General features: G+C 36.4%; 3 protein-coding genes across 5 annotated transcripts; 2 read left to right on the top strand and 1 right to left on the bottom strand.

Annotated features, from left to right (window-relative positions):
* Window positions 1-688: 688 nt before the first annotated feature.
* Window positions 689-5,042, bottom strand: LOC133874692 (putative pentatricopeptide repeat-containing protein At1g74580). Its single transcript, XM_062312571.1, has 2 exons — window positions 2,377-5,042; window positions 689-1,186 (listed from the first exon to the last, which is right to left on the bottom strand). The coding sequence occupies exon 1, from the start codon at window positions 4,839-4,841 to the stop codon at window positions 2,508-2,510; it is 2,334 nt and encodes a 777-aa protein (XP_062168555.1). The 5' UTR covers window positions 4,842-5,042; the 3' UTR covers window positions 689-1,186; window positions 2,377-2,507.
* A 2,454-nt stretch (window positions 5,043-7,496) lies between these two features.
* Window positions 7,497-11,294, top strand: LOC133874584 (uncharacterized). Its single transcript, XM_062312442.1, has 4 exons — window positions 7,497-7,743; window positions 9,453-10,136; window positions 10,250-10,348; window positions 10,818-11,294. The coding sequence occupies exons 1-4, from the start codon at window positions 7,588-7,590 to the stop codon at window positions 11,091-11,093; spliced, it is 1,215 nt and encodes a 404-aa protein (XP_062168426.1). The 5' UTR covers window positions 7,497-7,587; the 3' UTR covers window positions 11,094-11,294.
* A 4,077-nt stretch (window positions 11,295-15,371) lies between these two features.
* LOC133874832 (probable methyltransferase PMT2) lies at window positions 15,372-25,686 on the top strand. Of its 3 annotated transcripts, none has more exons than XM_062312704.1 (7): window positions 15,372-15,699; window positions 16,928-17,604; window positions 17,943-18,153; window positions 18,489-18,777; window positions 19,333-19,722; window positions 22,078-22,155; window positions 25,101-25,686. In XM_062312704.1, exons 2-7 carry the CDS (start codon window positions 16,960-16,962, stop codon window positions 25,333-25,335), a joined length of 1,848 nt encoding a protein of 615 aa, XP_062168688.1. In that variant the 5' UTR covers window positions 15,372-15,699; window positions 16,928-16,959; the 3' UTR covers window positions 25,336-25,686. The 3 variants fall into 3 exon arrangements, with proteins under 3 accessions (XP_062168688.1, XP_062168687.1, XP_062168689.1); XM_062312703.1 differs by having other exon boundaries at window positions 16,957-17,604; XM_062312705.1 differs by having other exon boundaries at window positions 15,375-15,699; window positions 17,065-17,604.
* The last annotated feature ends 201 nt before the right edge of the window (window positions 25,687-25,887 follow it).

Here is a 25,887-nt window from a genome sequence, read left to right on the forward strand (position 1 = left end):
TCTATGAAACAATCTTGTTTGTATCTATGACTGTGTAACTTCATAGTATGTAGTATGATTTTGCAGATCTTTATGCTTTGTGATGTAAGAGTTTTATGCTCGTGATATTTGATTAATGAAAAATTCAAAACTTTCGTTCAAAAAAAAACAAAAACATAAGCTTTAGCCGCTTTATCATTCACTAACCTGCCCCGAAACAATTTTATTGACCAATCAATCCTATGGAGACATAAGAAGACCAAGTTCCACTCTTCAAACAAGAAACCCTAATATGTCCCCGTCTATATGTAGCAGCCCACAAGTTCATTTCTTCCATTCAAGAGATAAAAATACATCAAATATACAAGAATTTGCCAAACATCTTCGTTTCACGTAAGGCATATATGTAAAATAAAGCAATCAACCAGAACACCACCAAATGGACTGAGCTTGAATGTCATAGTCACACTGAACGGAATTACAATAATTCGAGGGCAAACCATTCTATCCATTCTATACAGTCATCAAATGGGGAGACGGATCCTCTCCAGTTGGTTTATTCAAATCCATCGAATGGTTCCTGCGGTAGTATGTCGGTGTTTAACATATTCCCTAAATCCAGGAGGTCACCTGTTTTATATGATGTAATTTTAAAAAGAAGAAAGTAGAAATAGTAGTAATTAAATAATACATTAATACGGCCATATAATTGGTGAATCAAGATTTATCATTCTGTTATGCAGAGAAACAGTTTTTGAGGGTATTGTAATATTTACAAGCATACTACAGAACCTCTTTCTTCTACAGTTCTACCAGTGCCAAGTAATTAATTTACAAGACTTGTTTTCTGGCATCTTTTTATTTTTGCTAAGCCAATCCAATCTTCAAAAAATTAAGACAAAAGGGAGGTACAACTGGAGGAATCCCCCTATGTCTGCACAAGTTAGAAAGGGAGGAAAAAATCCCACCGGTGAGAATATAAGGTACTGCATTTGGAGCCAGTCAAGTCCTATGGAGGGTAAGTGACCAAAAATGAATCACCCTCAAGGAAAAACACACTCCAAGTTTGTATTATTGTCTTTGCTGCTTTAGCTTTAACAATCATTGCGATTCAGAGATAGTAACATTTCCATGCTCAATGTCCATTAGAAGGATACAGTGGTCCACTGGTCTGAGGCATGATTCCAACATATTCTGGATTTAAGACCTGCAACAACGAGTGGCAACCCAATTATATTACAAAGTTTATCCATATGAATAACCCCACTCAAGAAAGTAAGAAGTTTCTCCTTCTATTAGTTGTTTTTTCATCTATACTTCTTGTTTAACTAAGGCGCCTTATGGCTTTAATAATATTTCGATTACTTATAAAAAAGAAAATAAGAAGTCCAATTTGACGCAGAAGAGCACCAGCAATTTTCATTAAATTTTTTTCCAACGCAGACAGTTGCTTCAGAACTCAATTTACTATTTGATTTCCGCTTTTTAGCTAGTTATACCACCTCTATCCTTTTTCTAAGTTTAACAGATAATAAACAGGTATTAATAACAAAATATAAGACCAAGGAAAGAGAAGTAGACCTGCATAAGCTAACAAGGAGCAGTGAGCTGTATAAGAGAGCTAAAGCAGTGCACTCATATTCAGATTTCAATTTAAGAAAGAAAACAACACACTAAAAATGTAAGGTAAGGTAAGGTCAATGTATAGTAAGTGTGGCGTGTTCACAGATGTTTTATCCCTTAATTACAAATGACAACCAATTATCAACACCAAAATTATCAAAATGTACATTCTAGATAAGGGGGTAGTTAAGAGCAAAATGGTGGGAATTAGTCAAAAGAAGAAGGCCATTACTCAGTGTTTCCAATAAGGCCCTAGGAGGGGCAATTTGGATATGGTCCTATTCTCTAGCATTTATGCACGAAGTCTGCTCTCAACAATCAAACACTTGACAGCAGAAGGCTTCTATCATTTTTGGCCAGATGCGTATTAGTCAAGCACCTAAGTGGCCTATATATCCTTAGGCACAAGGGAACCTTTGTTAAAAAACCAAGCTATAGAGTGCCTTGGACAAGGAATGCAACCCATTTAAAGCTGTTGTGATAAATGTAGGTGGTAAATAGATATTAGAGAAGTCCACCCACATGACTCCCAGGTACTAAAATACAAACTGATGTCCAGTTTTCTGACAAAGATGTGGCTGTAAAGAATACTAAATGCAAGCCACTTACTAACAACCAGGGATTTAGTTAAAGCCTCTGTAATAACCCTGCAACACTAAAGGAAAGGAAAACTACATTGTCTGAGAATTCTGCTCAGAAAATAACTATTTTTCCAAACACATGCCATGCATAAGCTAAGTTAAGAGGTAAGGAACAAAAAAAGAGAAGGAATACCAAGTGTGCTGCAGTACTTCTCTTCAGATGTGACTAGAGCGCACTGTCTAAAAGCGCTCCACTTGAGGCTTCTGAGATTGTGGAATTAACGACAGATCATGACTCAAGAGCTACAATTTCCACTTTCGAAATCAGGATACTGGTCCATCAACTTCTAAAAACCTCAGTTTCCAATCTTGAGAAGACTTACTTGGAAGCTTTTTCTTAAGTAATTTTCTATCCCTAATGCCATCGTATAGAACTTCATAAGCATAATAAGTTATATGGCTTTTCTTCAATAAATCTTCTACAACAATCTTTGGCGCTGCTACCTCCTTTTTATCAGCCTCAAAAATTGCATCCACAGCATCAGGGACAATGCCTTTGCGCACCATGAGGTGGATGATACCAACTGCCTCGTGAACTCTGTGCTCCACACAGAGACAATTCAGTACCCGTCCAAATGTCACCAGCGATGGAATGAACCCCTTCTCAATATTTTCCATTAGAAAACTGTACCCGGAATCTATGTTCCCTGTTTTGCAGAAACCATCAATAATGACACGGTACGTGTAACTGTCTGGAGCAAAGCCTTTGTCAACCATTTCACAAAAAAGCTTTCCTGCCATATTAACATTTAGCTTTTCAGCAAAAGCATAGATCATGATATTGTATGTCGCTGTTGTGTGGGAAACCTCATATTGTTGTTCCATTCTTCTAAATAGCTGGTAAGCTCCATCCAAATCACCATTGGAACAAAATCCATTAATCAATGTGGCAAAACTAACAACATCTGGAGTCAAACCCTTGTTTTTTATTTCCTCAAGTAAGTTCAAAGCTTCATTTACTTTTCGAGCTTTGCACAGGCTTTCTACAACAATGTTATATGTAATAATGTTAGGGACACACCCTTTCTCCATCATCTCATTGTAAGTGTCCATAACATCTTCAGACTTTGCAGCCTTGCAAAGCCCATTCAACAAAGTATTATATGTGATCACATCAGGAGTGACACCCTGACTCCACATCATATCTACTATCTCAAGTGCGTTATCCAACTTCAATTGTTTACAGTAACCATCAATCAAAGTATTAAAGGTAAATATGTCAGGAAGGTAGCCTTTGGAAATAGCATCCTTCATGAGATTATTCGCGTCTGAGACACACCCCATCTTGCACAACCCATTTATAACTAAGTTGTAAGTCCATATATTGGGGCTGCAACCATTTGCTGACATCTCATTGATCAGCTGCAAGGCCTGCAAAATTAATCCCAGCTTAGATAACCCTTTGACTAAAGTATTGTAGAGAACAATACTAGGTTTTAACCCTTTCCCCAATGCCTCGTTAAATACAGCCATGGCACGGTCTATGTCACCATCATGGCATAATCCATTGATTAATGAGCAATAAGTAAATTCATCGGGCACAAACCCCTTGAAAATTGCATCATTAAGAACCTTATCTGCATTTTGGATCATACCCAGTTTGCAATATCCATCAACAATACTGTTGTAGGTAAAGCCATCAGGCTGCAGCCCTTCATTCACCATTTTACGCAAATAGTGCTCAGCTTCCACAACCTTAAGGTTTTTACACAAGCCGCAAATCAACGTGTTATATGTGACAACATCAGGAGTCAGACCACCACTCTTCACACCATTCAATGCTCTAACAGCATCATTAAAAGCACCTCTTTTGCAAAGCCCCTGAATGAAGATATTGAATGTAAACAAATTCGGCATAACCCCCCTCTTTAGTACCTTGTTGAGAAGTTTTTCACTTTCTTGGACATCCCCCTTCTTACAAAGCGTATGTATAAGCTTATTAAATGTGGTAACATCAGGACAAATACCATGCCCGAGCATCCCTTCAAACAATTCATATGCCTCAACTTGACAATTCTCTTCATAAAACCCACCAATCACCGTACAATATGCAACCGCGTTTAACTCAAAGCCCTGGTAATCCATATTATTAAGAAGCCTCAGTGCAGCATAAGGCCTACTTGTTCTACAAAAGGACTTTATCCTAATGGTGAAAGAATAAACATCCGGAACAATCCCTATATCTCTCATCCTCAGATACACTTTGTGGGCTTGATTAAAATACCCATGTTCTACCAGTATATTCATGATCGCGTTATAAGATTGAACCAACGGCTCACAATCGTAAAAATCCATCCTCTCAAACACATCCACAGCCTCTTGAACCTTCCCTTTCCTTCCATAATTCCTCATGGCTCCAATATACACACCTTCTAGCAAACTATTATCGATATTCATCCTCGTCTCCGAGATCACACTCTCCATTGCCTCAAACTTCCCGTGAAACCCAAGCTTCTCAATCATGAATTTATAAGTTAACAATGTGTGCTCGAACCCATTCTCCTTTTTCACTGAGTTGAACATTGCGAGCGCTTTAAAGGGATCTTTTTGGCATTTGATGACCGCGGCGACATGTTTAGGAAGTAAAGCAGGACTCATTCCAAAAACACAGCTAATAATAGATAATCACATTAAAATACCAAAACCCATTAAATTTTGAAGCTTTTCTAAGCTTGTTTTCACTTGCTTCAGGTTTCAACTATCCAAAACTAAACATAAAGAAAAACCCACAAAACATTATGATCCGAATGTGGTTCGAACGAACATAAAACTCAACATTATGCCGTAAATGAGTGAAAGAAAAACTCTTACATGTTTTGTTTGGTTGGTGGGAAATTGTGGGAAAAGTAAAAGCAAAGCTGAAACTTGAAAGTCTCTCATCTTCAATCACAAGTTCTCAGGGAAGGAAAAGAAAAGAAAGAATGCATTGAGCGTATGGAGGGTTTTGAATGGAGGGACTGCAGAGAAGGGGAAGGGTGTAGAGGAATGGTTTTCTGCAGTGAGTTTTAGTCCAGCACCGACTCTAAACTACTAAGATCTAGCCATGTGGCCCATGTCATTATATAGGTCGCGGCTATAACGAGATACATAGAGTCGCGCAGTATGTTATCACCATTCTCCATCCTTTGTTTTTTAGATAAAAAACAAGCAAATACAAGTAGGGTGTACTACAATACAACATGCAATTGAAAATTAACCTTAGCTATCCGTTATCCGCTATTTGTATATGCGTATGTAGATAGTGTTTTAACATATGCAGATGTAGTTAATAATTGTATTTTTATACCCTCTATATATAATATATATTATATGTAATTAATAAATTGATCAGAACGATGTCGTTTTGGTGTTTAATACCAAAATGTCATCGTTTTGAATTTGTAATTATCTTTTTTATGTTTGCTGGATTTGTAATTTATGTTTTTTTTTATATATATGTATTTGTTGGATTTGTAATGTTATTGGATTTACATTTGAACAACCACACTTTGTAATTTATATGTTTGAATTTTGTTTGGATTAAACCTATCATGGGGTGTTTCATGTTTGTATTTTCTTTGATATTTTTAAGTTGAAATGTGAAATCAAGATATGGGTTTCATCTAAAAGACTAGGGCTTAAAAACAAACTAAAACATACCCAAAACACTAAAAACTGGCCAAAACTAATTTCAAAATCATTTAAAATATGTCATAATAAATATCCAAAAAATACTTCAAAGATTAAAATATACTCAAAAGGCTCATTACCTGATATGTGAATGTATGACCAATAGCCACATCCACGTGTACAACCCTATATACAAGTAAAATGGCCGCCAAATTAAAAAAAAAAATACAAAATATGAGTGAGGGAGCTGAGTTAAAGCCCAAGTACAACCATTACGGAGCTGGAATAAATCTCTTGACAATGAGCTAATAAATGATTGGCCCAAACCTTTGGGTTTTTGGCTCACAGGCCAAGAGATGGGTTATTATATGTTATCCGCATATCAGATGTGGCAGTCCAAAGGTGGATTTGCTTGAAACAGCACTTAATGCAGCAACAAACAGCTTTGAAAACCATAATTGAAAAATGAACACTAATGGTGGTTGAACCAAAACCGCCAAAAATGAGTATCACTATAGTGTTCGGTGAGAGAGGTACTTGTCGAAATAGGCTTAATGGACATCACATCTAGATTTGTAATTGGATTTAGGGCTCTCCGTAGGCAAAAAGAATGGTACTATCTAAAGGGAGTCAGTAGAAAAAGTATAGGGGAAGCCGATGATCCGCTGCATGAGAAAAAATGAAGTGGTGGCGGATGGATCATGCACACGCCAAGTGCGACGCATGGTGAGCACGTGCAAGAGTATGGGTGGTAACCGAAAGCAACAGAGTGTGGTGAATCTGAAGAGGTGGTGTATGAGCGGCGAAGGTAATGAAGACGCGATAGATTTGGATTATAAGTTGTAGACAAAAAAGGGGGGGGGGGGGGGGGGGGGGGGAGGCTTCCTCCTCGGTCGATACTCACGAGAGGAAGTCAAGAGAGTGTAGGAGAAGAAATACAATCTCGTTGGAGAACAAGAGAGACCAGTTTTCTCCACGACTCTTTTATTTTATCTTATAAGTCACCATACAATAATCTCATGCGTAGGATTTTGATTCGGTGCACCGAGTGCTATAGCCATGATTTGGACCGTTCATTTAAAATGAACGATTCAAGTCACACGAGCACATTAACAAAAAAAAAATGACTTACAAGTTAAGGAGTGTGAAAGCCTCCATAGTGGTTATTGTCGAACCATCCTTTAACTACAAAGATGATTTCACCATCTCAAATTATTCATTGGAAATAACTTAACTACTCATTTTACCACAAATGTCGTTCGATCACTCTAAACCTAACTATTAAGAGTGACTAAACCACCTAGATCACGACAACACAATGTAAAAAAAAAAAAAAAAAAAAGCAAAAAAAAAAAAAAAGTTAAGCTAAGCATTCACATTAAACTCAACAAATTTTATTTTCATTTTAGTCAAAAAAAAAAAAATTATTTATCCTCTTCCACTATTTCATTTAAATATTATTTAACAAATATCTTTTTATTCTTTATTAAGAGGAAAGAAAATGTTAAATTATATAGAATAGCCGAAAGGGATAATACTCCAAAGATGGTTTTTGCATTTTTCGTTGACAAAATTATCTAATGTAAATTAAAGTGTAATTTCAGAGAATGCAAGGCATGGAAGAGTATTTTCGCTTATTACAAGGACCCAAAAGAGAAAGAGACTCCCACGTCGTTTGGCAAACTCAGACTTGCCTCTAGGCATTCGATACAGAAAAAGTTAACAGGCAGAGAGAATGGAGACGCCGGGACAGTGGTTGGAGGAGGCGCTGGTGGATCTATGCCAAAGGGTGGAGACGGGTCTGGGTTTGGGTATGGATACCGATATGATATCGGGCTTGGTTTCCTACTGCGAGCTTGCTCATCCCCAAGACGCCAAAGAGTACCTTGACGTAATTCTCTCTCTGTCACCCACTATTTATTTGATATTGTTTACTTGGTTAGTGGGCTTTAATCTGTATTACAATTTCTGGGTCTTCCTCAAAATCTTCGCTTTCATTGAGATTATGATGGATTTTGTAGTTAAGTTTTTTCTTCAGACCTGGTTTATGTTTGGATAATATTTGATTTCATACCGCTAAACTGAGATCCTTGTATTCATTGTTATGATTAGAAAGAGTTTCACGGTTATCTTAGACATTGGTGTCTTATGTTAATTGGAGAAAACCCTCTAAAGAAAGGTACTTTAGCTCAATGCTACCCAGATTGTGCTGCTACAGATTTTGATGGCCAATGGGGCAAATAATTTCCTAGATTAGTCAGATTCTGATACACTATATCATTCTTGAATTCAGCGTCATCACCAGTAAAACTTGGTAGCAACTTCATAGTCTCTAATGTGGTCATACCTCAAGAAGCAAACTTTCTCATTACACTATAAGACACAGTGTTTGACATAGCTTCTTCAGGAACATTTAGTTGCTTTTCCTGAAGCTTGTTGGACATTTATTCTAAACTTTATAAGGTTACGATGTGTTTCATATTGATTTATCATAAGATGAGCCTTTTTTTTTTCTTCTTTTTAAGTTCCTTCGGTTCGTTTTTTTACACAATTTAACTTCTTATATATTTTTTTTCTTGTAAGATTTTGACAAGTCATGTAGGGGTCTGCTTTGAATTTTCATGTATCAGAAAGGGCATTCATAGACTCTTTATAGGCTGTTCTGTCAAGTATATTTTGGCTTTCTTATGCACTCTTTGAAGATGTTAGATATGTGTTTCATGTCTATAGCTTGTTATGGTTTTATAAAACCAAAGATTGGGGGACCTTTATGGAAGCTAAAGAAGCTTAAGATTAGAATATCAGCTCAAAAACAATTATCAAGAAAAAAAAGAAGCAAAGACTGAAAATTCTGATTTAAATCAGACTTTTATTTTCTTAGGCTAAAAGTTAATACTAGGAATCCTGGAAGTTGATGCATGAAAATTCTTCTTGAACAAAAAAAAAAATAGAATATGTTTATGTATTATGCATCTTCCATGAAAAACAAGCGTTTAGAATTAGTTGTTTTACTTGACTCTTATTATGGTGCTGCAAGGAAAGTGGAAACTGTGCAAAAATATGTACTTATCTTCATCATTCAATCTAAATATGTCCATGCTTGTTGATTGACATTTTTTTGTTCCAGTAATAGGTTTAAATGAGACCAAAGGGATAACTTCGAGCTGATGGCTATAATGTCTTCTCTCTATGGCATATTGAATAGTATTGTGCATAAATATAGTATCTTTTACAATAGAAAAAGTTTAGACTGGCTTTGAAATTTGAATGTCAGGCAGATAACTGATGTATTTTATTCTTCCTTCTCCTCCTGGGGTGTATTAAACGTATCACATGATTCTTGCTGGAGATAGCTAGAATAGAAACATGAAAGGGAAATGACTCTATGGCTGAATATGAATGCAATAGCAAAAAAAGAATTGAACATAATGAGGGAAAATGTTGCTAAGTTTGCAGTCTGGCAGAATTCCAAGTCCTTGTATGCTGCAGAGAATGCAGTCAATATTTATCCTTATTTTTCTTCAGATGCTACACAAGCCGATTCTTTTGCTGCATCAGCTGTTGAAAGCTGAAAATTCTGGTTTCTATTTTCCTATACAGAATATTATTGGCCAGGAAGCGGGCAAAACTGTCATTGAGGAATATTTACAGAGGAGAGGTCACTCAAATGTCAGCAGCAGTACCCAAGATGTTCCAACTTCAAAATTACAAGCCTATGTCAAACCCCGCTCAGATGAAGGTTCTGGCAGTGGAACCAAGAAACCATTTAGAACACCAAAAGTGGTTTCAGTCCCCAGTTCTCAGGCAGTACCAAAAAAACATATAGTGTCCAGTTATCAGGAAAACCAGGTCCCATCTGAGACAAGTGAGTCAAGAACCATCCATAAAGGTAACCAAGTTAGTTCTAAAAAGAAGAAAGCTGGGAAAGTTGTTTCACTTGCAGAGGCTGCCAAAGGGTCAATTGTATTTCAGCAGGGGAAACCATGCTCATGCCAAGCCCGTCGACACAGACTGGTGAGCAATTGTTTATCTTGTGGCAAGATAGTTTGTGAACAAGAGGGAGAGGGGCCTTGCAGTTTTTGTGGTGCCCTTGTGCTGAGGGAAGGGAGCACATATGCTGGTCTAGATGAAAGTTTGCCTCTCCAATCAGATGCCGAAGAAGCTGCTGAAGCATATGCAAAAAGGCTCGTTGAATATGACCGGGATTCTGCCGCACGTACAACAGTTATTGATGACCAGAGTGACTACTATGAAATCGAGGGGAACAGTTGGCTGTCAATGGAGGTATCCAGTTTCTCTTCAACCTGTATAGTTGAAGCATATGGTAGTACTTTTAGTAATACTTTACTTTTATGTGTGTACTTCGAGTTCACTTGCAAATGATATTTTTCCTACAGGAAAAGGAGCTTCTTAGGAAAAAACGAGAGGATATTGAAGAAGCTGAACAGGCTAAACGAAATAAAGTGGTTGTGACTTTTGATTTGGTCGGCCGCAAGGTTTTTAATGCTTCCCCAAATGCACTGTTTTTATTTGGTTGTCATTTGGATTCGTTGCTGCATGAATTTCTATTCAGCCAGTTGGATTTGGCATTAGTATGACCTTTTTCATTTAAGTACTGTATTTTTTTGAGAATTTTTATTGAACTCCTCACTCTCTCTATCTCTCATACCAGCCTTTGTTAATGCGCATACACAGGTTTTTTTTTTTTTTTTTTTCTCTTCTCATGTCTTGTCAGAAGAGATGTTCATAAAGCTCTCTCATGTGCATTGTCCATAACAAATTTCTGCCTCTTTCATTTTACTGTTCCTTGTCCTATCACAGATGCTTATAAAGCCCTCTCATATAGTCATGTGCATTATCCATAACAAATTTATGCCTCTTTCTTTCTTACTGCTCTTTGACTCAGATCTGCTCAGTCTGTAGGTGTATTTAATTTTTTTTTTCTTATATACATATGTTTTGCAGGTTCTTTTGAATGAAGATGATGTTTCAGAATTAGAATCAGAAAACAGAATATTACGGCCACCGGATGAAAGAGAAGTGAACCGTATCAAACCAAACCCCATGCTTAAAGTACAGCCAGTCTTCGTGGACCCAGGCCCCAGTAAGAAGTCTGGTAGAGGAAAGCAACCAAACAAGAGCCTAACCGGCGGTTTATGCTTGGAGATAACAGGGAGGGTGCAGCATGATAGCAATGAATTGAAATATCTTATGAAAGACAAGCAAGTGGAAACAACTTAAAATGGGAAAGTTTGGGAACGGCCATCAGTGAATGTTCTCTAGATTATTACTGAGGTATATGGCCGGATTACTAGGAGGTTTGTGCTCTCTTCTTTCTATGTTTCAATACATTGGCAAGCACAGTTTTCTGAATGGGTTATTGAGCATGCCAACTATTGCTTTTTGGAAATAGATCAATGAAAGTACATAAAATCTACCCTCTGTCCATTGCATAAAATCTACTCCCATGTTCCACCCACGAGGGAAAGGGGGATAGAAACGACTGCCCCCCCACACCCCCCCCAAAAAAAAGAAAAAAAGGAGAAGTGAATATACTTTGATCTGTGTCATTCCCGGTTCAGCCTGATCTGGCTAAGATGCATGGAGATGGAGCGAAGGGCATCGAAGGGGAAAACGGGGGTGAGTGCTACAAAAGGATAGAAGTAATTTTTCCACCATTAGATGTTACAAAGCAAAAAATTCCATAGAGCAAATATCACTCTAGACTACAAATATAGTCAACATGGACATTTTTTATGTCAGCATCTATATATTGAAATTATTATGCATCATTCCAATATGAGTAATGTAAAAAATCATACCTCCATCCTACCCTCATTTCATTGGTCTAAAGTGGCAATGCCTATCAGCTCTTGCTAATGAGATGAGGCGTGGTTTTTAGCATTTCTCTACCAACAAGCGGTGATGAGACAGTGCCTATCAGCTTAGAGTTTTTTTTTTTAAACAATGACTGATTCAAAGGCTAATAGACATTGTCACGTCATCTCAGTAGAATGGGGTGGAATTGTTGTATGGTTTTTAGCATTACTCTTAAAATTGGTATGAAAGATCATTTTCAAAAATGAATTCTTATACACATGTTTCTTACTATGCATATTATACTCACGGTTAAACAATTTTTTTAGGAATAGGTGGGAACTGTGCCAATCGTTTTAGACACATACGTATTCAGTAAGTCTTTGATTTTGGTGAATCGTGATAAGCAATTGGGCTATGGAGACAAACTTCTTATTGGAATTTCCCAATCAATATGACCCCATAAAAACAGGGGGATGGCGTCTCTAAGGGATAGCTCAATCGGTTAGGGATCACACTTCATGAAGCGGAGGTCTCTATTTCGAATCTCCTTTCTCCCTCTTATGTGGACATGTCAAAAAAAAAAAAAAAACAGAAGGATGACGTGTTCAAAGCCAAAAACTATCGAAGCCTGAAACCCTTTGGAATAATTTTTTTTTAAAAAAAAATTTTATTTTATATATGAATAAGTGAGCAATATTATTACTAACAAACATCAAAAGTACAAACAACGTTCCACCAAACAGATAAACAACACCACAAGATCAGAAAACAAACAACAAACTGGTATCAAACCAGTAAAAACAAATCAATGTTCCAATTATGACAAATGTTTACATTCTCCTCATTCTTCTTGAAAACCCTTTGGAGTGATAAAAGAGCTAAAAGCCTGGAGCCCCTTCTATTTCATGTACAGCATGAGGACCGCGACCTGTCGACCCCTAAACAAAACAAATGATCATAAAGGATTAAGGTTTTCATAAAGACATCCTACACGCGCTCATCTTCTGTGTGGAATTCATGCATGTGAGATAAATCCTTATGATTATTTGTAGACATGTGTCACTATATATATATATAACTTAATTTTTTTTAAAAAAAAATAAAACAATTTTTTTTCTAAATAATAATTATATATTTTTTTTAATATGCTTATATTTTTTTTATTAAAAGTGACACGTATTACCATCTTATTGGCGCTAATGTGATGCCTAATAGAATCTGTCAAAATTTTTAAGAAAATTTGACTTCAAGGAATAATTTGTAAATTATGCCTACCATATGGATATCTGAATTAATTTTGATACAATATGGATTAATTTGTAATTGATGCTAACCACAGAACCAATGATGCAATTTTTCTTATATAAATATAATATAATATATAGGAAAAACTTCACTTATAACCCTTGATCTTTAATCACTTTTGCAATTAGGATATCCATCTTTGAAAAGTGTCAATTTAGGCTATCCATCTTTCAATTTTTTTCAATGTCAACCATCCGTTAGAATTTTCTGTTAAATCCTGTCAAAATTTTCAAAATGCCCCTCATTTTTTTTTTTAAGAAAAACAAAATTGTAAGGATTTAGGTGTAGGTTAGAATTTAACGGAATTTGCAAAAATACCCATGTTTGAATCTATGAAAAAAAAAATTATTATTATTTATTTTTTTTTAAAAAAAAAAACACGAGTATTTTGGGAATTTTGATAAAATTTAACGAAAAATTCTAACGAATCGTTGAAATTGTAAAAAATGGAAAAATGGATACCCTAAATTTATAATTTTTAAAGATAAATACCATAATTGCAAATATGATGAAAGATCAGAGTTTATAAGTGAAGTTCTCCATAATATCTAATATACTCTATAGGTAACCATAAATTTCTTATATATAGCTATAAACTATAGAAGTTCTCAAGCAATAACTTAATCCGTTGAGAACTACGCATCAATCTTTATGAAGTGGAGGTCAATAGTCCCCCTTTTCCCTCTCCTTCCCCTTGCAATCATGTCAAAAAAAACAAAAACTATAAACTATATGTATGATGCGAGAAACTAGTTAATATGTTAGTATATTGCAAGATGCATATAGTAAACTGTTGTTAATATACACTAAACATATTAGCATATTAACTAACTAGTTATGTTGCGCATCTATAAAATAAAATTAAAAAAAAAAAAGTTATTTTTTTTTTTTAACAAGGAAATAAGTAATAACCTTCATCATAATATGAGGCCAAAATGGCCAAAAGCTGTAATTAGAGGTACAAAGACTCTTAAAAACAAAGCACATGATTAGTTCCTGGCTTAGAGGGCAGCTACCTTAGCAGAATGACACAAAAAAATACCTATCTTTTACAATAAGTTCCACTATAAGAAGATAAGAGAGCAAGACCTGATCTAAAAACTAGATCTAAAGTCTACCATGGCAGGCTGCAGAGATTTAAACAACAAAACATAATCTAAAGAAGCCAAAAATATAAACTCAATAACATTGGCCGGCATAGAGCGTAGGGAGTCGCCAATAGATCTGTATAAGGCTTGTTCTAAATGAAAAAAAACTTGCTCTGAAATAAGCTTATCTGCGTACTGGAATAAAACCCCAACAAAACCTACTCAAGAATAAGCCTATTCCCGTGCTGGAATAGAAGTAACACAATTGTGCACCCAAACATCAGTCTTCTTTTTCATCAAAACGTTGCCGACAACCCTTGAAACAGTACAGAAAGTGCAAATCCAAGAGAAAAAAACCCATATAAATCCTCCATGCTTCCTGCACCAATCCAAGCCTCGCCAAAAACAGAAAATCAATCTTTGCTTATAACTTTGAACATCCCAACTGTAGAGCAAAATTCATCAACTCCAAATCTTCAAAAGAATTAGAGGAAAACACCTTCACCTCTTGGGTTTGCAGAGAGCCACTTAAAGGAAAGAAATTCAACAGCCCACGACTTAGTCATGGGCCGAAAACAAAACCATAGAAAACAAGTAAACAAGATGGAAAAATCAAAGAGTATGGGATTGGGGGCAACACTCCTTCCCCCTCAACCAAGATCTGAAGAGAAACCTAACGGTTAGTTTTCTCTTCAAAAAGAAGGTTAAGAGAAACCCGACATTTACTAACTAGTTATGTTAGTAATAGTATATTAACATACTAGTTAATAATAGTATACTAACTATTTAATATGTTATTATATTGAATAACTTTTTTTCGTACCAAATATTAACTACCTAGTTAATAATTATTACGAGTGTGTGTGAACGAGCCTAACGAGTTGAATAAACATTATACAAGTTACGTACACGAGCTTAAACTGAGTTTATATGAATATGTTTCGTTTAATAATAAGAATCTAGTTTTGTGTCTATAGTCGACTCATCTATTAAATGAATCGAGACCGTGTTGAATATATTTGAGTTTAGTTCGAGCTTATTTGTAGTAGTTCTATTCGTTTACGGCCCTAAGTCGACAGGGATTTTGGTTTCTCTTATTAGGATCACAATTAACATTCATTGGCCCAAAAAAAAAAAAAAAAAATCACTCGCAATAATTAGCAAACAAAAGAAGAAATAAATAAAAGCTTAGCCAAAAAAATACCAACTTGTTGGTGACTGAAATGGCGGGATCTAATTGGCCAAATAACAAACTTCCAAGTTTACTTTGGAAGCATCGGATCTTAAGTAACCAATCAACTTGGACTGAATCAGAATCACAGAAAGAGGAAGTAGAGAAGGAAAATACACACAGAATCAATCACGTTCACAATAACAAACGGAACTCTGTTTGTTCCATGCGCAATTGAGAAAGTCAGCGAGCGAAACAGGGTCATACCTGCCTCTGCAATCTCATCCCATTCGCCCTTGTCATCCCCTCACGCTGATAGATTACTCCTCTCTCTCTCTCTCTCTCTCTCGCTCTCTCTCTCTCTCGCTCGCTCGCGCGCTCGCTTGTGGATTCTGAAAGATGAAGATGTGAATCTGATTTGACTGGAAACAAAAAGATTGCGCCTTTTTGACAATTGAGATCTGTAAGCGTTCTGGGTCTCTGATTCAGATCCGTATTTGCAGCAATTCATTGTTGTTTTTCATGTTAATGATCTTATGCCTGCAACTTCATGGTCCTCTGTTTCCTTTTGTTTTAAATGTGTCACTTTTCCTGTGTTAATTGATAGAATATCGGAGTGCTCTGTTTAAAAGGTTTTTTTTTTTCCCTCGAATTCGTAATTGCTGCTCCCCTGTTTGGTGACGGAGAAAAAATGAGTAATAAAGAAAAAGGATTGAACGTTACTGAATGCGTCTCTTTGTTTTCCAATTAATAGGAAATCCAGTTATAGTTAAGCATTTCAAGCTAAATAGTTAGTTTTTGGCTCAGCTGAGAGGGAAACTTCGGGTTTTCAAGTTCCCAATTGATTAAATGTCAACAGCCCAATGTTACTTATCAAAGAAATAAAATTTAAAGTCCCAATATTAATTTTTGTTCTGTTTCCTTGATACTATCCTGGGATTTGTATATTTGCATACACGACTGGTTACCCTTGGTAGACGATGCTTGTGCTTGTCATTTTTACAAAAAAAAAAAAAATTATTGTTTAAGCTCTTAAGGTTTTAGTAAGAATATTATTAGGGCTGAGATTATATTATTGATTTGATTTTTTTTTTTGAGTTAAATGTGACATAATGTAAAACACATTGTTTTCTTTCATTGCCATCTGTTGTAAATCTTATTTGGTTCTCTTTTTTTTTTTTAGATTTTTTTTTTCTTCCTTTCTTTATTGTAAGATTTGATCATTTCTGAAACCCAAAAATTAACTTTTGAGCACAGACAGGTGATCAAACAATAATGTAGGAGTGCAGGTTGACCACGAACCACTTGAATTAAGCGAAAGTGTATCTATATATTAATATGTATTACATATTGTTGTTTATGTGGAGAGATAGAATTAAGTTAATGCATGAATGTTCCTATTTTGATTTCTTAGATAGATGTTCTCTATGTTCTTTACATTAGGGGTTCCTTGTATACATCCTGTGTACTTTGGGTTGCGCCCCTTTGCGCCTTTTCAATATATTTTACTTATCAAAAAAAATGTATTACATATTTCTATATACACATATATATGTATTTATGTATTTGCTCCAATAGAAGTTCACTCATTTTGGATAAGGTTGGATTTGAAATTCACCTGTTTTTCTGTTAGTTATATTTAACGGTTCATTCTATATGTATGATGCATTTATGCCCTTTCATTGATGTAGAAATTCCAAATACTTTATAAAAAATCCAGATAATGGCGACAAAAGGGAACTCAGGAGACAATAGAAGTAGGAGTTCAATATCAATTTTCATTGTAGTTGGTTTGTGTGGTTTCTTCTATATACTGGGTGCATGGCAGCGAAGCGGTTTTGGAAAGGGAGACAGCATAGCTTTGGAGATAACCAAACAGTCAGACTGTAGTATCCTCAACAATCTAAATTATGAGACCCATCATGGTGGTGATGCTGGTACAATCGATGAATCTGATGCAGAAGTTAAGGAGTTCAAGGCATGTGATGATCTCTACATTGATTACACACCCTGTCAAGATCAAATGCGGGCAATGACATTCCCTCGAGAAAATATGAATTATAGGGAACGACATTGCCCTCCTGAAGAAGAGAAGCTTCAGTGCCTTATTCCTGCACCAAAAGGATATGTGACCCCATTCCCATGGCCCAAGAGTCGTGACTATGTGCCCTATGCAAATGCACCTTATAAGAACTTGACAGTTGAGAAGGCTGTTCAAAACTGGATTCAATATGAGGGCAATGTTTTTAGGTTCCCTGGTGGAGGCACACAGTTTCCTCACGGAGCAGATTCATATATTAATCAACTTGCATCTGTGATTCCACTGGACAATGGGATGGTTAGAACTGCTTTGGATACGGGCTGTGGGGTAAGTTAAATTTATAAAACATCCTCACTTGGATTTATCTGCACTGTTTTTTTTTTCATTCGCATAGTGCTCTTATATACCCATACTCTTATTTGCATCACACCTCCCCCTTTTTCTGGTCATCTTAATGTAATTCATTGCATTTGTGGATTCTTTGTTTTACAGTGCTACATACTTACAAATGCACTTCTTCTTCTAATGGGTAGAACTTATCTTTGGTTTATTTTATGTGATTAATTTTCCACCACCTTTTTATGTAGTCTATTGAGCTTCTATATGTATATATGGTTTCCATTATTTTTATTATAGTTGATTTATTGCTAGTGGATGGTGATTAGGTTGCAAGTTGGGGTGCTTACTTGTTCAAGAAAAATGTTATAGCCATGTCATTTGCACCAAGGGACTCTCACGAAGCACAAGTTCAATTTGCTTTGGAAAGAGGTGTTCCAGCGGTTATCGGTGTTCTCGGAACCATAAAGCTGCCATATCCTTCTAGAGCCTTTGACATGGCACACTGTTCCCGTTGCTTGATTCCATGGGGTGCAAATGGTGAGGATTACGATGATATAGTTTTATATGTAACATGTTTGGAAACCATGAGCTGGCCAAGTGCAATACAAGATAATTTTGTGATCATCCATCATTAGGTTCATGTGTTTGATTTCGGCTGGTTTTAGATGAGCCTTATAATTCCTTGACGCAGAATATAATCCAAAGTACTCAACACAAAGCTAAAATTACTTGTGGCAGGCAGATTGATATCAATTGACACGTAACCTTTTATTTTCTGATGAATGTCTGGATCTTTATGATTGATTTTGCTTCTTTTCTTTCCATTTTAGGTTCTGCAACAAATTTATAACATCATTTTTGGACTCCTGCAGATGGAATGTACATGATGGAAGTTGATCGAGTTCTTAGACCTGGTGGTTACTGGGTGCTTTCTGGTCCACCCATCAATTGGAGGAATAATTACCAAGCATGGCAGCGTTCTGAAGAAGAGCTTCAGGAGGAACAAAGGAAGATTGAGGAGATTGCCAAGCTTCTTTGCTGGGAAAAGAAGCATGAGAAGGGTGAAATCGCCATTTGGAGGAAAAGAATAAATTATGACAATTGCCGTGATCAAGATTCTCAACCTACGATATGTGAATCTAAAAATGCTGATGATGTTTGGTATATCATTCTCTTGGAATTTCTCTTTTTTAACAAACTTTTTGAATCTTTATTGGACAAGCGAATAAATGAGTCTGGAACAGTTAGATGCAACCAATCATTGCCTCAATAAAAATAAATAAAAAACATAAGGAGGTTTGATGTACTTTGCGTTAAGCCATTGCTGGTTCTGATAATAATAAGACAGTTTTTCAGTGATGTACTTCTTACACTATATGTTCCCTCTATGGTGCTTTTTGGTTCTATAAGCATTGTGAATGTAGAAAGCAAACAAGAGTATTGTTGGATGACCTAGTATTTACATTGTTTGGTTCTAAAGATATCGGAGAGATTTTGTCCAAACAAAACTTTTGGGGTGCAAAGAGGTTGTATATTTGTATATCATGTGTTTGAGAAGATCTGAGGATTTCTTCTTTTATAGTTTTTCAAATTAAGCTTTTTATTTGTCCCCTTAACTTCTTCAATGACATTAATTGAGTTTGAAATATAGCATTATTTTTTATGGGTGAATCTTGTAAATTTGCTCTGAAAAATCTATTTTCTGCTGGTGTCCAGGTACAAGAAGATGGAAGGATGTGTAACTTCTTATCCTGAGACTACTAGTCCAGATGAAGTTGCTGGTGGAGCATGGAAGCCATTTCCAGAGAGACTCAATGCCATTCCTTTCAGAATATCTAGTGGATCCATTCCTGGAATATCTGTTGAGGCATACCAGGAGGACATGCGATCATGGAAGAAGCATGTGAATGCTTACAAGAGGATTAACAAGATCATTGATTCAGGGAGATATCGCAATATTATGGATATGAATGCTGGTCTTGGAAGTTTTGCTACTGCTCTTGAATCTCCCAAGTTGTGGGTTATGAATGTTATGCCTACAATAGCTGAGAAGGACACCCTGGGTGTTATATATGAGCGTGGATTGATTGGCATATATCATGATTGGTAACTTCTGGGACGTCTTTTCTGTTATGTCATTGCTTTACAAGTATACCTGTTGAGTAGAATATTGATTTGCCAAAGAACCCAGATCTATTTAAGCTTAGCCTTTATAGCAATTTTGATGATCCTTTTCCTATCATGTGTCCAACGTGATATCTACGCAATGAAGCCCCTTTCCCTACTATTTTGGGCTGGTTACGACAATCTTGTGCTTGATCCTAGGACCACATTTTTATCTTAAATCACAAGCAAAAAAATGTCCTTCCTTACTACCTTGACCTATGACTCATCTAGTTTTCATCCTTGCTGCACAATGAACCTGAATCATGGCACTCCTTGTTACAGTTGCAGTAGCTGTTATTAGTCACACACTTGCCTCTCATTGTTTTTTCTAGTGGTGCTGCCTGAACAGTTTGATGTTGACTGCCCGATACTATATCATATAAAGCTGACCTGGACAATTAGCTTCATTTTGATTCTTCTCCTTCAGTTCTACTCTTTAATGTCATTCTTCTTAATTCAATTTATTGGGGTAAAATATCCTCTTTTTATCCTTTTTTGCGTGATTGCACCCAGATAACAAATTATGAATGATCACTTCCCTTGAGTATCGCATTGTCACAAGACTCAGAACCAGTCTTTCTTACTTCTTTCGTTACTATTAATAAATTAAATCAAATTTCACGTACTTATTCTAAAACCTACCTATTATGCACCATGCTAAAATTTCTCTCAGCTACTCGAGCTGAGAATTCAACCCTACTCTAGTTTCATTAACTAGAGTTTTCACCACTTACCTTGGAGATATAGTGAGTGGTTGACCTGATATTGTCAACAATCTAGACTCTGATAGAATTTTGGAAGTTGATGTGTATTTTTAAGCTAAGTACATGCATCTGTTGATTGTAATCAAAATATCCAATGCTGTACTCTGTATGTATTTGACCAATTTTTATTTATTTATTATTTTTATAGATAATGCATCATTTGGTTTTGTAATGTTCTTTACTTCAGGAAGTGTCTTTTGCCTTCCACATTTTGAACTGGTTCTGTAATTGGGATTGTTGTCAATAAATTTGCTAGGAAGATCGATGCCTTGTACATTCACATTCCATATTATAGGCAGTCAGTGAAAGAAATGTTGGGGATTGGAGGGGGCAAAAGGGTAATCGGACATTGATATCGATTTGGCGCATGACTCCATTGTGTTTGATGTGGTGTGTATGGAGGGAACGGAATGCATGTTGTTTTGAAAATTGTGAGACTGATTTGATGCATTTGAAAAGAATGATGTTACAAACGTTGTTTATGTGGAGAGAGAAATTTCAGTTTATGCATCAGTGTTCTTATTTTGATTTTATAGATAGGTGCTCTCTTTTTTCTTTAAATTAGGGGCTTCATCTATACGTCCTGTGTACTATGGGTTGCGCCCCTTTGCGCCTTTCGAATATACTTTACTTATATAAAAAAAAATAAAAATGTCTGCATTATTAGAGAATATTATCTGAATGTAGTAGTGCAGAAATATAGGCTCGGTAATTTTTGGTGATTAAGTTCTACTGTGTACTATGGCCTGACCCTGGTATCAGGCTGTTTGACAATACCTCACCTCTAAAGTTCAACACATAGAGTCCCCTAGGGTGCTCAAGAAAGCCAAGGACCTTTGGTTGAAGCCCATAGTCATGATGGGCTACTTCACGGGGTTAGAGAGGGGAAACAAGAACCAGGGGAAAGCATCTATCTATGTGTTCAAGAGCTAGTTGTTATAATTGAAACTGAGAATGAGCTTTTGACATTGTTAGGGAGTAAAACTAAACAAGTAAGGAATGCAAGCCACTTTGAAAAAGTTAATACACCGTAGAACTTGGATTAGTTTCGGAATAAAATATCCCCATTTTATGTTTTTCTGGGGTTTAAACACACTTTATGATCTGGGGCTTTGCCAATCAGAAGACGCGAGCAATTCCTTGCTGCAGTTGATTATCTAGTAAAGGATGTCAGGATCTGGAAAGTAGCCTTATCAGGAAATCTTAGCTGGTCAACATTCAATTGTGTTTTGATAACCTATTGCATTTAAGTTGCCATTATTTCCTTCCTGCTCACCACAAGACTTTATTTCTGCTTAGAATTGACAATTGAATGTATTTGATGCTAAATCACGTATCTTACTCTGCATACTTTGTTTTTATGCATTAAAAGAATTGGTAGATGGAAAAGTAAAGTGTAGAGCAAGCTCTTTCTTTTCTTTTCTTTTGTGGGCTGTTGAAGCTGAAATTGGATGCTTACTTGCTTCGTATGTTCTTTTGTTACTTCTCAAATGCCTTTATTTTGTTCATAACCTCTCTGTTTTTTAACCAGGTGTGAAGCCTTCTCCTCATATCCTAGGACATACGACCTTATTCATGCAAATGGTGTTTTCAGCTTATACAAGGATAAGTAAGTCTTTTTTGACATTACGTCTTAATTTGTTATGATGGAATAAAGACTTCCCCATCTGTAGTATTTGGTCATATTTTCATGCTAGTAGTAAGTTTGAAAAGTCTTAGTAGTCGTGTGAGTCGATTTTACAAGATTATTGCCATAGTCCTAGCCAATAGGTTGAGAAGGGTTGTGGAGAAGATTATTTCGTAGCATCAGAATGCTTTTGTTAGAGGTAGGCAAATCCATGATTCTGTGCTCATGGCATGTGAATGTCTAGTTAGTAGGATCAAATATGGTGAGCCAGAGGTGTTTTGCAAATTGGATGTTGAGAAGGCCTATGACTATTGGGAGTCGTTATTATACTTGTTGAGGAGGTGCGGACTCGAGGAGAAATGGCTCTCTTGGATAGCACATTGTATTTCTTCGGTGCTCTTTTTCGTTTCGGCGAATAGAAAACCGTTCGGATTCTTTAGTAGGTCTCGTGGTTTAAGGCAGGGAAATTGTTTGTTACCTTTTCTATTTGTTATCGTTATGGAGGCCTTAAGTAAAATGCCATGCCATCCCCAACTGTTAATAGGGGTTTCCTTTCAGGCTTTTCTGTGGGGTCTAGGCACTTTGGTGTGGTTAAGATATATCATCTTTTGTTTGGGGATGGCACTTTGGTTTTTTGCGGTGCCAATCCTGAGCACCTTTGCTATCTGTGTGCCGTATTTTTATGCTTTGAAGTTGTATCCAGTTTGAAAATTAATCTAGCTTAGAATTAGTTCGCATAGGCAATATCAATAATGTGGATGGTTTGGATGCTATTTTGGGTTGCGGGGTTTCTTCTTTGCCTTTGAAGTATCTTGGTCTTCCATTAGCTCTTATAAGGCCAAGCCTATTTGGGACGGTGTTATTGAGAAGATATAGCGTTGTTTGGCTAGTTGGAAAATGATATACTTGTTTAAGGTTTAAGGGTGATAAGATTACCTTAATCAAGAGTACCTTTTCCAATTTGCCTACATATTTCATGTCTCTTTTATCTTTCCTTGCTGGTGTTGCAAACAACATAGGGATACAACGAGATTTCTTATAGGGTGGTTAGGTGAAAAGTTCAAATTTCATTTGGTAAGCCGGTCCAAGGTTTGTTCTCCGATCTCTGAGGGAAGGTTGGGGTCCGAAACTTGCTATTGATTAATCGTTTTTTTTTTTGGAAAAATGGTCGTGGCTCTTTATGCTTGAGAGATAGGCTTAGTGGAGAGTTGTGGTGGATTTCAAATATGGTAACTTGTGGTGTGGTTAGTGTTCTAATGAGGTTCTTGAGTTGTATCGGGTGGGGTTATGGAAGAACATAAAGAGGGGTTGGGGGTGTTTTCTAGTAATACCATATTTGAGGTGGGAGATGGCTCCAAGTATTATGGCATGACCTGTAGTGTGGGGATCAGACCCTTACAGAAGCTTTTCCAAATTTATATAGTATTGCATGCGTTAAGGATGCCTGTGTAGCGGTTCATTTGGAGCTTACTAATAGCTCCCATCAGTGGAATGTAAGCTTTATTAGTGTGACTCATTATTGGATGGTGAATGTCTTTGCTTCATTTTTCAATTTATTGTACTCCGTTAGATTGAGATGGGGAGGTGAAAGCTTTGTTGGGCCCCCTCCAAAAGAGATTTGTTTGATGTTAGATCTTTCTAAGCGTCCTTGTCCCTCATATTGACACTCCCTTCCCTTAGAAAGAGTATTTGGCAGATTAAAGTTCCTTTGAGAGCAACTTTCTTTGCTTTGTCGGTTGCTCTTGGTAAGATCTTTACGATGGATAACTCGAGGAAGTGGCACGTCATTATGATTGATTGGTGTTGTATGTGTAAGAGGAGCAAGGAATTTGTTGATCATTTTCTTATCCATTGTGAGGTTTCTTGTGTTTTATGGAGTGCTATTTTCAGTAGTGTTAGGCTGTCTTGGGTTATGCCTAAACAGATAGTAGACTTGTTTGCTTGTTGGGAGGGGGTTATATGGTAGCACTCAGAGTGCAGTTCTGTGGAAGATGGTACCTTCATGCCTTTTGTGATGTCTTTTGAAGGAAAGAAATGATAAAAGTTTGAAGACTGCAAGAGGACGGTGTGATAGGAACCTAAATTACTGAAACTAAAAGAGGGAACTTTTCATTGATAATTCATTTGATAATTAGCTCATAGGCTAGGGTTACATTTATAAGCTAGATTATTCAGCAAACAAGGAAAAGAAACATGGCTTATTGACTTGCTATATAGGGATAGGGCTAAGAAGGAAAGTAGCTTTGCTTGCCTTAGGTGAAGAAACCCCAATTGATAGATAACCCTAATACGCTACTTGCCTTATTTAGTGTCTAACAGAAACCCTAATTGATAAATAGTCCTATTATGCTAGTTGCCTTATTTAGTGTCTAACACAGTGGTAGAGAAGTCTTTCTTCTTTAATACTCTTTACCTTTGAACAACTGCATTTGTCTATTCTAATTCACTTAGTTTTCATGATTTTCTTATTCATTTTTTTTTTCTTCTAGCTAAGTGTTTCCTTTTGTATACTTCTTGTATACCTAGGCTGCGCTTTTCACTTTCTAATGATATTTCGATTACTTATAGAAAAAAGAATTTCGTGTAACAGCAAATAAGAAGAATACTAATAGATGGGAATTAGATATTTGTTTAATTTGAGTATTTGGTGAGTGGTGAAGTCCACCTCCATTTTGCATAAATATAAAAGAAGATGAAATAGTTCACCCATGGAATACTATAAAGTTCAATCTTCCCAATTATTCGCACGAATTGGCAGAATCATGAAAGGTCAGGATGTTCTTCAAAAAAAAAAAAAATAATAATTGAAAGGTCAGGATGCACCTTGGGGACGAGAGTGGCCTTGCCATTAGTTCATGTTAATATCCCCAGATGGGATTCATCTTTTTGTTTGTGGATTGCTTTTGCTGAAATCCAAACTAATGCAGGTGCAATGCGGAAGATATTCTTTTGGAGATGGATCGCATCCTACGGCCTGAAGGAGCGGTTATATTCCGCGACCAAGTGGACGTGCTAATCAAGGTGAAAAGAATTGTGAAAGGAATGAGATGGAATACAAAAATGGTGGATCACGAGGATGGCCCTCTTGTCTCAGAGAAGATATTGTTTGCTGTCAAACAGTATTGGGTTGCTGGTGAAAACGACTCCACATCTCCACAGTGAAATGAAAGAAGAGGAAAGTTTCAGCGCAGTTATAGCAGGAAACTGTGAGTCAAATATACCAACCCATGGGCGGTCCAGGCAAGTAGCAATATTGTTGATTGTCCTGATTTCAGGTAGATATAGCACATCGATAGGTGTTTAAAATTTTTTAAGCTCGATTGAATCTTGTCCTTAAAATTTTAGTTATTTAGTTATCGTCATCTCTCTTTGATGAGCTTAGTGCTGATGTTAACCTTCAGGCTCATACCACAGTGGAGCCTAATTTTGGCTTTAGCATGTCCTGCCATGGTGTATAAACAGATTTTGAGGTTTTACCTCATATATAATGTATTATTGTGTTTATTTTATTTATTTAGTTTGAATACTCAATGAATTTATTAACTCATTTCAAAGATGGACGCAAAGTCGAAGGTCAACTCAAATGGTCGACTCGTTTGATTAATACCACGAGATCGGCAGTTCAAGTCTTTGCAGGTGAGATTGTGTATTTGGGGTTTACCAACAGGGGCGGGTCACAAAGTGGCCCTGCCTAGAAGGGTTTTCCCATCATTT

Source organism: Alnus glutinosa, chromosome 8, assembly GCF_958979055.1.
Source record: "Alnus glutinosa chromosome 8, dhAlnGlut1.1, whole genome shotgun sequence".
NCBI classification, from domain to species: Eukaryota; Viridiplantae; Streptophyta; class Magnoliopsida; order Fagales; family Betulaceae; genus Alnus; species Alnus glutinosa.